The 13,414-nt window shown below is 36.3% G+C and overlaps 1 protein-coding gene across 1 annotated transcript in view; it reads left to right on the forward strand.

The window, feature by feature from the left end:
* Positions 1–13,414, forward strand: part of gnptab.S (N-acetylglucosamine-1-phosphate transferase subunits alpha and beta S homeolog) — a 39,437-nt gene that overhangs the window by 6,545 nt on the left and 19,478 nt on the right. The window contains exons 2-7 of the mRNA XM_018256066.2: positions 3,263–3,348; positions 5,259–5,378; positions 6,065–6,106; positions 6,407–6,612; positions 8,272–8,336; positions 9,266–9,400. Coding sequence (XP_018111555.1) covers positions 3,263–3,348; positions 5,259–5,378; positions 6,065–6,106; positions 6,407–6,612; positions 8,272–8,336; positions 9,266–9,400 — 654 coding nt within the window. The remainder of the gene's footprint in view (positions 1–3,262; positions 3,349–5,258; positions 5,379–6,064; positions 6,107–6,406; positions 6,613–8,271; positions 8,337–9,265; positions 9,401–13,414) is intronic.

The raw sequence follows: 13,414 nt of genomic DNA on the forward strand, positions 1-13,414 counted from the left end.
AAGGCATTAACTGAATCAGCCATCACAACATCACCCGGCAGTGCATTCCACAACCTCACTGTCCTGACTGTAAAGAACCCCCTACGTTGCTTCAAATGAAAGTTCTTTTCTTCTAGTCTAAAGGGGTGGCCTCTGGTACGGTGATACACTTTATGGGTAAAAAGGTCCCCTGCCATTTGTCTATAATGTCCTCTAATGTACTTGTAAAGTGTAATCATGTCCCCTCGCAAGCGCCTTTTTTCCATAGAAAACAACCCCAACCTTGACAGTCTACCCTCATAATTTAAGTCTTCCGTCCCTCTAACCAATTTAGTTGCACGTCTCTGCACTCTCTCCAGCTCATTTATATCCCTCTTAAGGACTGGAGTCCAAAACTGCACTGCATACTCCAGATGAGGCCTTACCAGGGACCTATAAAGAGGCATAATTATGTTTTCATCCCTTGAATTAATGCCCTTTTTTATGCAAGACAGAACTTTATTTGCTTTAGTAGCCACAGAATGACACTGCCCAGAATTAGACAACTTGTTATCTACAAAGACCCCTAGATCCTTCTCATTTAAGGAAACTCCAAACACACTGCCATTTAGTGTATAACTTGCATTTATATTATTTTTGCTAAAGTGCATAACCTTGCATTTATCAACGTTGAACCTCATTTTCCAGTTTGCTGCCCAGTTTTCCAGTTTAGACAGATCACTTTGCAAAGTGGCAGCATCCTGCATGGAACCTATAGTTCTGCACAATTTAGTATCATCTGCAAAAATAGAAACAGTACTTTCAATGCCCACCTCCAGGTCATTAATAAACAAGTTGAAAAGCAAGGGACCTAGTACAGAGCCCTGCGGTACTCCACTAACAACACTGGTCCAATTAGAAAATGTTCCATTTACCACCACTCTTTGTAGTCTATCTTTTAGCCAGTTCTCTATCCAGGTACAAATACTATGTTCCAGGCCAACATTCCTTAATTTAACCAGTAACCTTTTGTGTGGCACTGTATCAAATGCTTTAGCAAAGTCTAAGTAAATCACATCCACTGCCATCCCAGAATCGAGGTCTCTACTCTATGTGATGTACAGCTGAGACCTTAAATGAGGTATGGATGTTTTATTAGAAAAATTATTTGGGTGTCATGTTTAATATGAAAAGGACTTTTATTATACATTTTTTTTATGGCTGTATGACAGGTTCCCTTTAAGATAAAATAAAACAGCAGTTGATAGAAGCAGTTGCGACCTGTTGCAACCTGTACACATGTTTACTGCTATCTTTGTGTGTTAAACCCAATATATCTAAAAATAAATATAGAGAGAGAGAGATCTCCCACATAACCACAGCACATCTGTCGAAGCCAAGGTAGTTTAAGACATGACTCATTTAGGTTATTAATACTTTACATATAATCATAGTATTTTATTCTTAATGTGAGCAACCTGTAGGTCAAATATATTTTCCAGTGTTGGCTTAATAATTGATCTCAACAGTTAAAAAAAAAGAAAAAAAAAACCTACATGCGAGGCTGGATTTATTTAGTCTTACAAGCATACTATACCACTGGATACTTGCAGTAGACTTATAACTAAAGTTAATTGTGATGTAGTTTAACAGCAATTGGCATGTCACCCATTGAGCATTTTTGAATTACAGGGTTATCTGATAAACTTTATTGCTGGCACAATATTACTACATATAGTTACAGGTAGGGGACCTGTTATCCAGAACGTTTAGGAGCTGGGGTTTTCCGTATAATCATGTAAACATTAACTAAACACAATTAGCTGGTTCTGCTTCCAATAAGGATTGATTATATATTAGCTTGGATTAAGTATAAAGCATTGTTTTATTATTACAGAGAATTAATTAAAACAAAAATTGATTATTTGGATAAAATGGAGTCTATGGTAGATGGCCTTTCCGTAATTCTGAGATTTTCTCAGTAATGGGTTTCCGCATAAAAAATCCAGTACCTGTACTAGCATTGACATTGCTGCTGTCTGTCCCTAATCAACATAACACATATGAGATATGGGGAGCACCACTTACACTCTTCAGTTGTTGCTGCATACCGTCCTGCTGTTCCTTAGACGTACGGCCATGTCCACATTCAGCAAAATTTCACAGGAAAGGCAAGCAATACACCACTTCTTGCTGTGCAAATAATCCTTTATAATACACAAAAGCTATGAATATCTTGTAAATTATATCCTTATAAATGGTGAGTTCTGATGTCATCAGTTACAAACAGTGAGTTCTGATGTCATTTCTGTCACATGACTCACTGAAACGTGTGTATTATAATAAATAAAGTACCCCCAGTTGCAAAATATGAGGATATTAGAAGTAACCTCGGAGTTCCATGACCTGTTTAAAATTATAATATATATAGTATTTATATGGTCATGAAACTCCTCGGTAACTTATAATATCCTTATAATACACGAGGGGGTACTTTATTCACTATATTATAGCCAGTTTTACCACTCAAAGTACAGAACAACGTTTTGGGAGGTTTGCACCTCCCTTCGTCAGGTTCAGGATTATTTGCAGAGCAAGAAGAGGTGAAGTACTTGCCTTTGCCTAATCAACATAACACATTTCCAGGGGGAGGTTGAATAGTACAAATAAACCTTGGCTTGGGATGTGATGCATTCAATTAAAGAATATTTCATAGTTAGTTAAGTTTTTTTTATAGCTGTTGCCAATGCTTAAAGTCTCTTTGTATAGAGCAGCCAGCCAGGGTGGCAAAATCATTTCCTGGCATAAGCAAGCATATAGCACGTGGGGTATATAAATGCAATACAAACAATATTCTACCTAACAGTGATCTATTGGGCATTTTTATAACTTTGTCAGTTGAGTGTCCAAATTGGGTTTCATTGCAGAAGCTACTCGGCACCAATGATTGGGAACCAGCTACTGAGTCAAATTGGTAGATAACCGGGCAATCACGCGTGCATGGGTTTTGTTCATAATATCTGTGAATGACTTCTTTATGACTACATGCAATAATCACTTCTTTATCAGTGTCCTTGAATTTATTGGATTTAAGTGTGGTGCTGTGTGCAGATCTGTATATTAACCCTTTCAGGACAAGTACAGGCACTGTGTATGTTTCTAAGGCTGTTGTTACTAAAGGGGTACTAAAGTACTATTCTTATTCTGTAGTGTGATGATATACACTGTAAATGGTTTATCCGATATTGCAGAAAATAAGGGCTAGCATCTGGCTATATCTAATATATATTTTTGTATTTTTCAGGTTGTGTTGGAGTGGAGCAGGGACCAGTATCATGTGTTATTTGATACATACAGAGATAACATAGCTGCAAAGTCCTTCCAAAACCGGTAAGAGCCAAAGAAATAATTTGCAATAACAAAATAAAATAACATAAATCTTTTTTTTTCTAATGTTACTGATGAATTCATCATTAGAATTAAAGGAAAATAACCAGAAATAATATTGCTGCGGTTGCCCTTATGCGAGTGGCTAAATAAATATATTTCCACCCCAGCTCTGGTTTTCCTGGTACCCTCTTAGTGCCAATCCAAGTAACAGCATGGTATACTTGGCATAAGTGTGTGCCACAGATCAGCAGCCCTCTACCCTGCAGCTAGGATCTCAAGCTGACCTCCACTTGTGAAAATAGGTTTATAGACTGGTTCAGATCAAGAAGTAGTAGTAGTAGTAGTAGTAGTAGTAGTAGTAGTAGTAGTAGCTATTTGTTGTTGTAGTAGTAGTAGTAGTAGTAGTAGCTATTTGTTGTTGTAGTAGTAGTAGTAGTAGTAGTAGCTATTTGTTGTTGTAGTAGTAGTAGTAGTAGTAGCTATTTGTTGTTGTAGTAGTAGTAGCTATTTGTTGTTGTAGTAGTAGTAGTAGTAGCTATTTGTTGTTGTAGTAGTAGTAGTAGTAGCTATTTGTTGTTGTAGTAGTAGTAGTAGTAGTAGTAGCTATTTGTTGTTGTAGTAGTAGTAGTAGCTATTTGTTGTTGTAGTAGTAGTAGTAGTAGTAGCTATTTGTTGTTGTAGTAGTAGTAGTAGTAGTAGCTATTTGTTGTTGTAGTAGTAGTAGTAGTAGCTATTTGTTGTTGTTGTAGTAGTAGTAGTAGTAGCTATTTGTTGTTGTAGTAGTAGTAGTAGTAGCTATTTGTTGTTGTAGTAGTAGTAGTAGCTATTTGTTGTTGTAGTAGTAGTAGTAGGTGCTATTTGTAGTAGGTGCTATTTGTAGTAGGTGCTATTTGTAGTAGGTGCTATTTGTAGTAGGTGCTATTTGTAGTTGTAGTAGGTGCTATTTGTAGTAGGTGCTATTTGTAGTTGTAGTAGGTGCTATTTGTAGTAGGTGCTATTTGTAGTAGGTGCTATTTGTAGTTGTAGTAGGTGCTATTTGTAGTAGGTGCTATTTGTAGTAGGTGCTATTTGTAGTAGGTGCTATTTGTAGTTGTAGTAGGTGCTATTTGTAGTTGTAGTAGGTGCTATTTGTAGTTGTAGTAGGTGCTATTTGTAGTAGGTGCTATTTGTAGTTGTAGTAGGTGCTATTTGTAGTAGGTGCTATTTGTAGTTGTAGTAGGTGCTATTTGTAGTAGGTGCTATTTGTAGTTGTAGTAGGTGCTATTTGTAGTAGGTGCTATTGTAGTTTAGGTGCTATTTGTAGTAGGTGCTATTTGTAGTTGTAGTAGGTGCTATTTGTAGTAGGTGCTATTTGTAGTTGTAGTAGGTGCTATTTGTAGTAGGTGCTATTTGTAGTTGTAGTAGGTGCTATTTGTAGTTGTAGTAGGTGCTATTTGTAGTAGGTGCTATTTGTAGTTGTAGTAGGTGCTATTTGTAGTTGGTGCTATTTGTAGTAGGTGCTATTTGTAGTTGTAGTAGGTGCTATTTGTAGTAGGTGCTATTTGTAGTTGTAGTAGGTGCTATTTGTAGTAGGTGCTATTTGTAGTTGTAGTAGGTGCTATTTGTAGTAGGTGCTATTTGTAGTTGTAGTAGGTGCTATTTGTAGTAGGTGCTATTTGTAGTTGTAGTAGGTGCTATTTGTAGTAGGTGCTATTTGTAGTTGTAGTAGGTGCTATTTGTAGTAGGTGCTATTTGTAGTTGTAGTAGGTGCTATTTGATAAAGAGGCAGTTTTAAAAATAAGTGAGTTGCTTGGTCCCAAGCACAGATTGCGCTCATATGAAATTTTCTCAAGTTTACTACTAAAGCTTGTCGTATGTGACTGCTGCTGTGTGGCACTCTAATACTGGTGTTCTCTTATGTTTTGTTCAAGGCTGTGTCTTCCCATGCCCATCGATGTTGTTTACACATGGGTAAATGGCACAGATCCAGAGCTGGTAACACAGCTTCAAGAAGTCCGGGAGCAGATGAAAGAACGGCAGAGAGCTTTCAGGTATTGATAAGCATATAGGTGCATGTGTGTAGCCAGCATAACTTTATCTTCAGTAAAAAAGCAGACTTTAGCAATTATTTCTTCGTAACTTTGTCTTTCATCCAACCAAGTTTATTTGCCCTATTTGTTTTATTAGTTACTAAATATAAACCCCATAATTATGGTGACTGACTGCTAGACATTGATTAGCACCATTATCTATTACATCTATTCCCATATTTATAAGCCTTTACAGCAATTCTTGGCCCTGGACATATATGTGGGACCTATATTAACCCTTTATATGCCAGGTTTCAAGTCTTGCCATGTCATGTGTTGCCAGTAAACGAGTGCTATGGAATAAATTTAAGGGAATTGGGAACCTCAGAATTAGTGGTGTTTTAATTAACTTTATAATATTACAAAGCTACTTGATGACTTACAATAGTCAACTAATTGTCAATAATGGGTTAAAACAAGATGGATAGATATTACAGGTTAACCTTGATATAGTATATGTTACTATCACCTTCAAGCACAGTGACTTATTGAGGTTATTAGATTACTGTTTTGTCTTTAAATCTTTATGTAATTTTTGGCAATTTGTGATGCTGTATTGTTATTCATAATAGAACTGTTTTAAGCAAATACTGGTCATTTCCAAATAATAAATAACATTTATTACCATTTTGTCTTTCTTTATATAGAGAATTTCTTGGCAGAAACAAGACAGAGCCAACAAAGAGAAGGTAAGATGCCAATGCTATATAAATAAAGAACAATACATGAATGTGAGCATCAGCTGGAATTTGAATAAAAAAAGACATAGTTAAATAAACTTAGCAAATTGTTACCATGGGCAAGTTCTTTACTATACCTGTTTTTCAGGCACCAAAAATATAAATATATATTCTAGGCTGAGGACTATCCGTGCTTAAAAATTGCCATTCGGTAAAAAATGATGTTACTGTTACACTAAGCATAATGTACAAAAATTTTTTTGATGATGATGCTTATTGCTTTGTGGTATGATGGTCTCTCAATTTTAGCAACAAAGAACTGGAGTGTCTGCTTACTCATTGCATAAAGGTTCCAATGCTCATCCTTGACCCTCCACTTCCAGCCAACACCACCTTGAAGGGCCTGCAGGCTTCCCAGCCAGTCTTCAGCTCAGCAGTTAAAGTATTTCATGTTGCACAACCCAAGAACCCCTCTACGAATGTTACTGTAATAGCTTTTGAGACAATTCATGAAGGTAACATTTTCATCTAATGTAGATAAAGAACTAATGCAGAGTCATGTTTTTTTCTGTATTTGGTTTTAGTTCTGCACCTTGCCAGTTTGTCATTTAAATGCATACTGCCATCGCTTGTGAAACTTTTTTTATTTTCCTTTTTTCATTCCTTAGATAAACTTCACCTTTTATAAATAAATTGGATAAATACATTAGTTAGTCTCCCTCCAGGCATTCTGGTAGTATATGTACCTATCAACGGGTAAATAATACTGCCAAACAGTATTTTGGATTATTTGGATTATTTGATTTGGATTATGTTAATTTTTGCCAGAACAGACGTAAAAAATATAATTTTCACATAAATTATGGTCATGTGGCTAGGTTAGCCAAAGAGTCTGTGTAGGTTTCTGCATCCACATTAATCAATCTAAAACTGGCCATACATGGGCAGATTTAAGCTTCTGATTCAGCAGCTTATCTCTCTGTGTATGGGGCCACCCAACCAATATCTGCCTGAAAATAAGCCAGATGACAACCACATTTAAACTGGCCATAGATGCAAAGATCCGAATCCTCGAGCGATCGGACTTCCCCATCTCCCAACCTGCCACTAACCATTCAGACAGACATGGACTGAGATTCAAAATAGGCCCCGGCATTTCAGGAACACAGAGGCCCAAACAGCAGCCCCAACAGCCCCCTGCCAGCCCAATATATAGTGACTGTCTATGGCAATTTACAGCAGCCCCTCGGCATTTGCCAGAACCCACAGATTGCTAGTTCAGGCCTGCATTCAGATCAAATAAAGTAGAAAAGAACAGATCAGCTGATGTTCTGCCCCTGACAGCAATCGTATGTAAGTTATGTCCGACAAAAGCTAGTGACAGTCTCCCTCTGAAAATCGTACGATCGGCAATACATGCAGAGATATTGTCGGCAGCCAACAGAAATTTTTTAACCTGTCCGATCGACCAAACGACTGATTTCCACTGGACGAAAAATAACGGGACTCTCCACACACGGTCCGAAAATCGTACATCGGATCTTTGCATCTATGGCCAGCTTAATGCACCACAGAGCCATAGTCTTCTGGCTTCCTCTTTTTCTTGCGGCTGCTCATGTGCAGTAGCATGAAATGCAGAACTTTAAGCTATTTCATTCTACGCGCATGCGTCTGCCCCAGGAAATTTGAAGTTAGAAGAAACCAAAAAATGATCGCTCCGTGGTGCTCGCTGGAAGAATCCGGGCCTGTGCAGTTTTCTCCTAATAGGTGCACCACCCCAGGGGTTTCAGGTAAGTACATGTGATCACTTGGGGTGCCTAACTTTTGGCACCCCGAAGTGAAAAGGCCTTTCCTTCTCTTTTAAGGCACTAAACATCTTGTTAACCAGTGGTAAAGAAGAAAAAAAGATCTGCATCCAGCACATTAGGACAATACTGCACATAGCATTTTAAAGTATGATTGTTTTTTTGTCCTTTAGTGGTACATAATGGATCATGTTCTTCTTCAGTAGTATTTTATAATGTTATAGTCAGCAATATAATACTGTGCTTGGCCTAGTACATACAGGCAAGGAGTCTAACTCTGGCTATGCTGTTATGTTGTCTTGTATATAGTTCTTTTTGTAATGTCTAGTGCTGGTCAATCCAAGTAACATCAGTCTATTCTTTCTTTAGCGGAAAATGCCCAGGTGAATGCCTTGTTTGATAATCGTAAGGAAACAATCTGGAGAGGATACATGGTGGGTTAGATCATATGCTAATGCAAATAAGACAGCATTACCGAGTATTTTGATTTGTTGTACACATTTTGTAGTTTATTCATTGTATTTGTACTTCCATGATGCTCTGTTACATTTTCCCCAATTTCATTATGTATTTTTGTCTGGTGACAGACTTCTGAGCCTGATCAGAAGGGGCAGAAAAATAAGCCTATTGGAAACATATCAGAAACAAGGTGTCCTCCATAGTAAAAAAGCAAGCATATAAATTGAATTATATTGTCCATCTGTAGTACTGAGCTTAGTGATATGAGATCTGTTATCCAGAAAGCTCCAAATTACGGGAAGGCTATCTCCCATAAACTCAATTTTAATTAAATAATTCCACATTTTAAAGATGATTTTCTTTTCCTTTTGTAGTAATAAAACAGTACCTTGTCCTTTATCCCAAACAATATATAATGAATCCTTATTGGACACAGAACAATCCTATTGGGTTTAATTAATGTTAAAATGATTCCTTAGTAGACATGAAACTACGGAAAAACCCCAGGTCCCAAGTAATGGATAACAGTCCTATACTTGTAGTTTAATTGAGTAAAGTACAGTTTATTTTATCATCTGGTTCACAGATTGCTTTGTGCATTCATTTTAAAAGGGACACAATAGTGTGCCCAGGAGGTTTTTATATTACCATTTATTTATATTTTTCCTAAAATGCTTATTTTCACCATATTTCCCATTCCGGTCTTTTGATTGCATGCTACTTGCTGCATTATTGTCTAATTTTGTATAACTGCAGAGTTATTCCAGCAAGGGATTTCCAAAGATGCAATCTTTTTGCAATTTTATGCAAATTTTAAGAACTGTGTGCTGAACAAAATGATTACAGAATGCAAATGTTATGTATTTAAATACATTTGTTTTGTGTTTTTATTTCCAACATTCAGACCACAGATAAAGAAGCCCCAGGTTTAGTCCTTATACCAGACCTGGCTTTCCTAAGTGGATTTCCCGAAACATACAAGGAAACTGATCAGTTAAGAGCAAAACTGCCTGAAACTTTGTCCTCAAAAATTAAGCTGGTAAGAAGTTTATTGAGCCATTCTATTGAAAATGAAATTAAATAGAAGCACAATGTTCCACACTGCTTAGATTTACGTGGTGTATATAAACTCATGATGTTAAACGGGGTCATTACTTGAAGGGGTAGTTCACTTTTTTCACTTTAATCTAACTTTTAGTATGATGTAGAGAGCGATATTCTGAGACAATTTGCAATTGGTTTTCATTTATTATTATTATTATTAATATTTTATTAAATTAATATTATATTAATATATTTTATGAGTTATTAAGCTTTGTGTTCAGCAAATCTCCTGTTTCTGCAGTCTGGTTTCTAGTGTCCAAATAACCCTAGCAACCATGCATTGATTTGAATGAGGCACTAGAATATTAATAGGGGAGGGCCTGAAAGATGACTAATAAAAAGTTGAAATAACAATAAATTAGTACTCTTTGCTTTTTTAGATGGAGTAAGTTACCCCCATCTGAAAGCTGGAAAGAGTCAGAGGAAGAAGGAAAATAATTTATAAACTATAAAAAATAAATAATGAAGACCAATTGCAAAGTTACTATTTTAGGTCTGAGAAGTGCATAATATATCTATATATATATATATATATATATATATATATATATATATATATATATATATATATATATATATATAGATTTTCATTTATTGCAGACTGCTATACACAACATGTTTCGGGCCTTCAGAGCCCTTTCTCAAGTGTAAAACAAACACATGCTCCTAGGTGACCTTTTAAACACACCCACTCCACCCACTAATAATTCAATTAAGATTCTGTGCAAAAAAGTTTTGTTTGGTTTAAAGTCCAAAAATGTCCACATTAAACCTTGATTCAAAGTGTCTTTACACAAAGTGGCATTTAGAAACCATGATGGATATATTGTATCAATGTGCAGAAAAAAGTTTTCCGTATTCTTCAGGAAATGTCCACTAGATACAAAGTATCATTGTATACAAAAAAGTGTAAAACCTGTTAAAAGCAAAACAAACAATACATATAATAAAATCCAACTTCATGGTAATACTAAAAAAATGTATACCACATATTGCATTAAGGACATAATTGTCCCTTTCATAGTAAGAACAAAAAACTAAACACTTGAGACTGGAAAAAAGCGACAAGATTAGACCTATTACAACATTTTATTTTAATATAGTAGCCATGGATTTTACCTTAATAATAGAATAGTACATTCATTATTCAATATTCAAACTTCATTATCTGCGGGGCAAGAATTAAAAGGTTAGTTTTACAGATATGGTTTCAAACTCCATGAGTCCTTTAGACCATCTGGATGGAGTGTATTAAGTTTTTTTTATCCATTTACCTTCCTTTTGTGACAATCTCTTGGATCTATTGTCACCTCGTCTATCATACGCTACTTCATCAAGTACACACCATCGCAATTGCATAGAGTTATGCTTGAATTCAAAAAAATGTCTCGAGACAGAAGTATCTGTCTGTGTGTCTTTTTTGTAGTTTCTGATATTTCCTTTATGTTCCTGTATTCTAATCTTTACTTCACAGGAAGTTTGGCCCACGTAAACTAAACCACAAGGGCATTTGAGCAAGTATATAACATCAGTGGATTTACAAGTAGCATAGACATTAAGATTAACCTCATACCATTTTGTTGGGTTTTAGGACCCTTCGTTATAGGTGTGTGTGTGTGTGTGTGTGTATATATATATATATATATATATATATATATATATATATATATATATATATATATATATATATATATATATATATATATATATATATATATATAATTTTTTTTAAAAAAAAATCTGTATACTCTGGGGTTTTCCTGATTTAGAGATTTTTCTGTAATTTGGATCACCATACATTATCTACTAAAAAAATTGTAACATAAAATAAACCCAGAAGGATTGTTTCCTATGGGTTTATACAATTAAGTTACGATCAAGTTCAAAGCACTGTTTTAGAATCACCCAGAATAAGGAAATCATTTAAAAGAAAAAAAAAAAAAGATGTTTTTGTTAAAGCCTAAACTACATGGGAGATCTTGATCAAATTGTGGGCTCATATTTCATCTGACCCACAAAATCTCATCATGCAACAGCACAAGATTTTGTTGGACTCTGCAAAACCCCACAGTTAGAATGTAAGTCAGACCAGACAACGTCTGATGGTGTGTTTTGTTTGTGTATTTCCATTTAACAGTATTTTTTCTTTATATAAGGGCTAAACTTCATGAGCACTTTTGTAGGATTGTGTCAGGTCAACAAAATGCATCCTACAAGTTGGATTTAGTCCCATGGGTCAAAATTAAATGGAACCGACAGAAAAATTTGGTGCATGAATTACTTGTAAAATTTTCCATCCGACACAACACAACTGTTGGATATGAATGGTATCGGAATTACTTTTTTTTTTTATCTTGACTGTTAGAAGTAAAGGCATTATGAAAAGACTCCATCTGACTTTATCTGATCAGACTTTACATTCTAGCTTAGGAGGATCAGATTTTGCAGCACCCTACAAAGTCTCAAGAAGTCGCAGGCAGCAAAATCGAATTGGACTAAACGAAAAGTAGCAGGTAAGAACCACGCGATAAGACTGTCGAATGTGTTCACATCCGACAGTCATGTCGTTTCAAATAGAGTGTAGTTCTCACCTGCTACTTCATTCAATCCAATTAGATTTTGCTGCCTGCGACTTCCTCTGACTTGTCCAACAAAAGACGCCCTCGGAGTTCAGTCCTAAGAGGAAAAAAGCTGTCAGATTAAGCTTCCATGTGGTTTACATGTTAGATTTTTCGATTAGTCTAACTATATCCGACTTGTAAGATATGATCTGTTGATCAAACACCATCCTACAAAATCTCCCATTCAGTTTTGTCTTAAAATGTAGTCTATGTGACATGGCCTTCCTTACTTGCAGCTTGGTGGATAAGGGATCCCATCTACTACTGTAAAACCTGATATCCTTACATCGTTTTTACACAAGCTGTACACTGGAATGCTGCGCAAACTCTGTTTCTATATATTTTTTTGTTGGTCTTTGAACACATTTAGAGACGTTTTCCCCACTGCTGTCTCTATAGTTACCCACTGAAATAGCAAATGCATTGGTAACTAATATAAGGTTAAAGGTATAGCATACCCCTTTATTCAACATTAGTTCTATGAGCAGGGCTTGTGCTGAACAGTCTTTTTGCCTATTTTTTTTACAAACTGAATCAGCAGTTCGGTGAGAAGCCCTCTTTGATATGAGCTGTTCTATATCTGAAAGACGTTTACAGAGGTTTTAGCTGGGAGAAAAAGAAACGTGATTGTAAGTATGATTGTAGATGGGGCTGTGGAGACTGACCTGGGCAGTAAGCCTTGACAATTGATCAAAGGTTATCCTAACTGCTAGTAAAACAATGAAAGCACATTGCCTCAATGGGCCCTAATGTGTTCCACAAAACATCAGTTATGTCAGCATCAACTCTTTTGCAGGGAGGAAGGCTTCTGCTGCTTTGCAAAGGAAACAACAGCAGTTGTATTTCCAGTAAAGACCCATCATATGTTTGGGTGCTTGAAACTATATACTAAATGTGTAAGAACCACTAGGTGGAGCTCTGTCCCTATGGAAAGCGTGTAATGTTGCTGCTGACACTTCTTTATCTACAATGATCTTTTCCTCTCTTTCTAAACTAAACCCCCCCCCGTTGTGATAAGTTCCCATTGGCCCCTCTGCTGGCCCCCCCTGCCTGTCTTCCCCCTGCACAGTCTTACCCCTGAATTCTTTCCCCTCTAGAAATAGCGACCTCACTTGTAAAGTGAGCGCAGCGGAGCTCATGGGCGCCATCTTCTTCTCTTTGGTAATCCTCATGAAGTAAGCATCGAGTTGGCGCATGCACAGTTTGGAGTAATCTTCCAGTTCGTGACAACTGCGGATGCGCTGAAACAGACAGAAATTGTCGAAGTGGAGAGAGAAGACACAAAGATTACCGAATTGAAGAAGATTACAGGCCAATGGGGACTTATC

This window comes from Xenopus laevis, chromosome 3S (genome assembly GCF_017654675.1).
Source record: "Xenopus laevis strain J_2021 chromosome 3S, Xenopus_laevis_v10.1, whole genome shotgun sequence".
Classification (NCBI taxonomy): Eukaryota; Metazoa; Chordata; class Amphibia; order Anura; family Pipidae; genus Xenopus; species Xenopus laevis.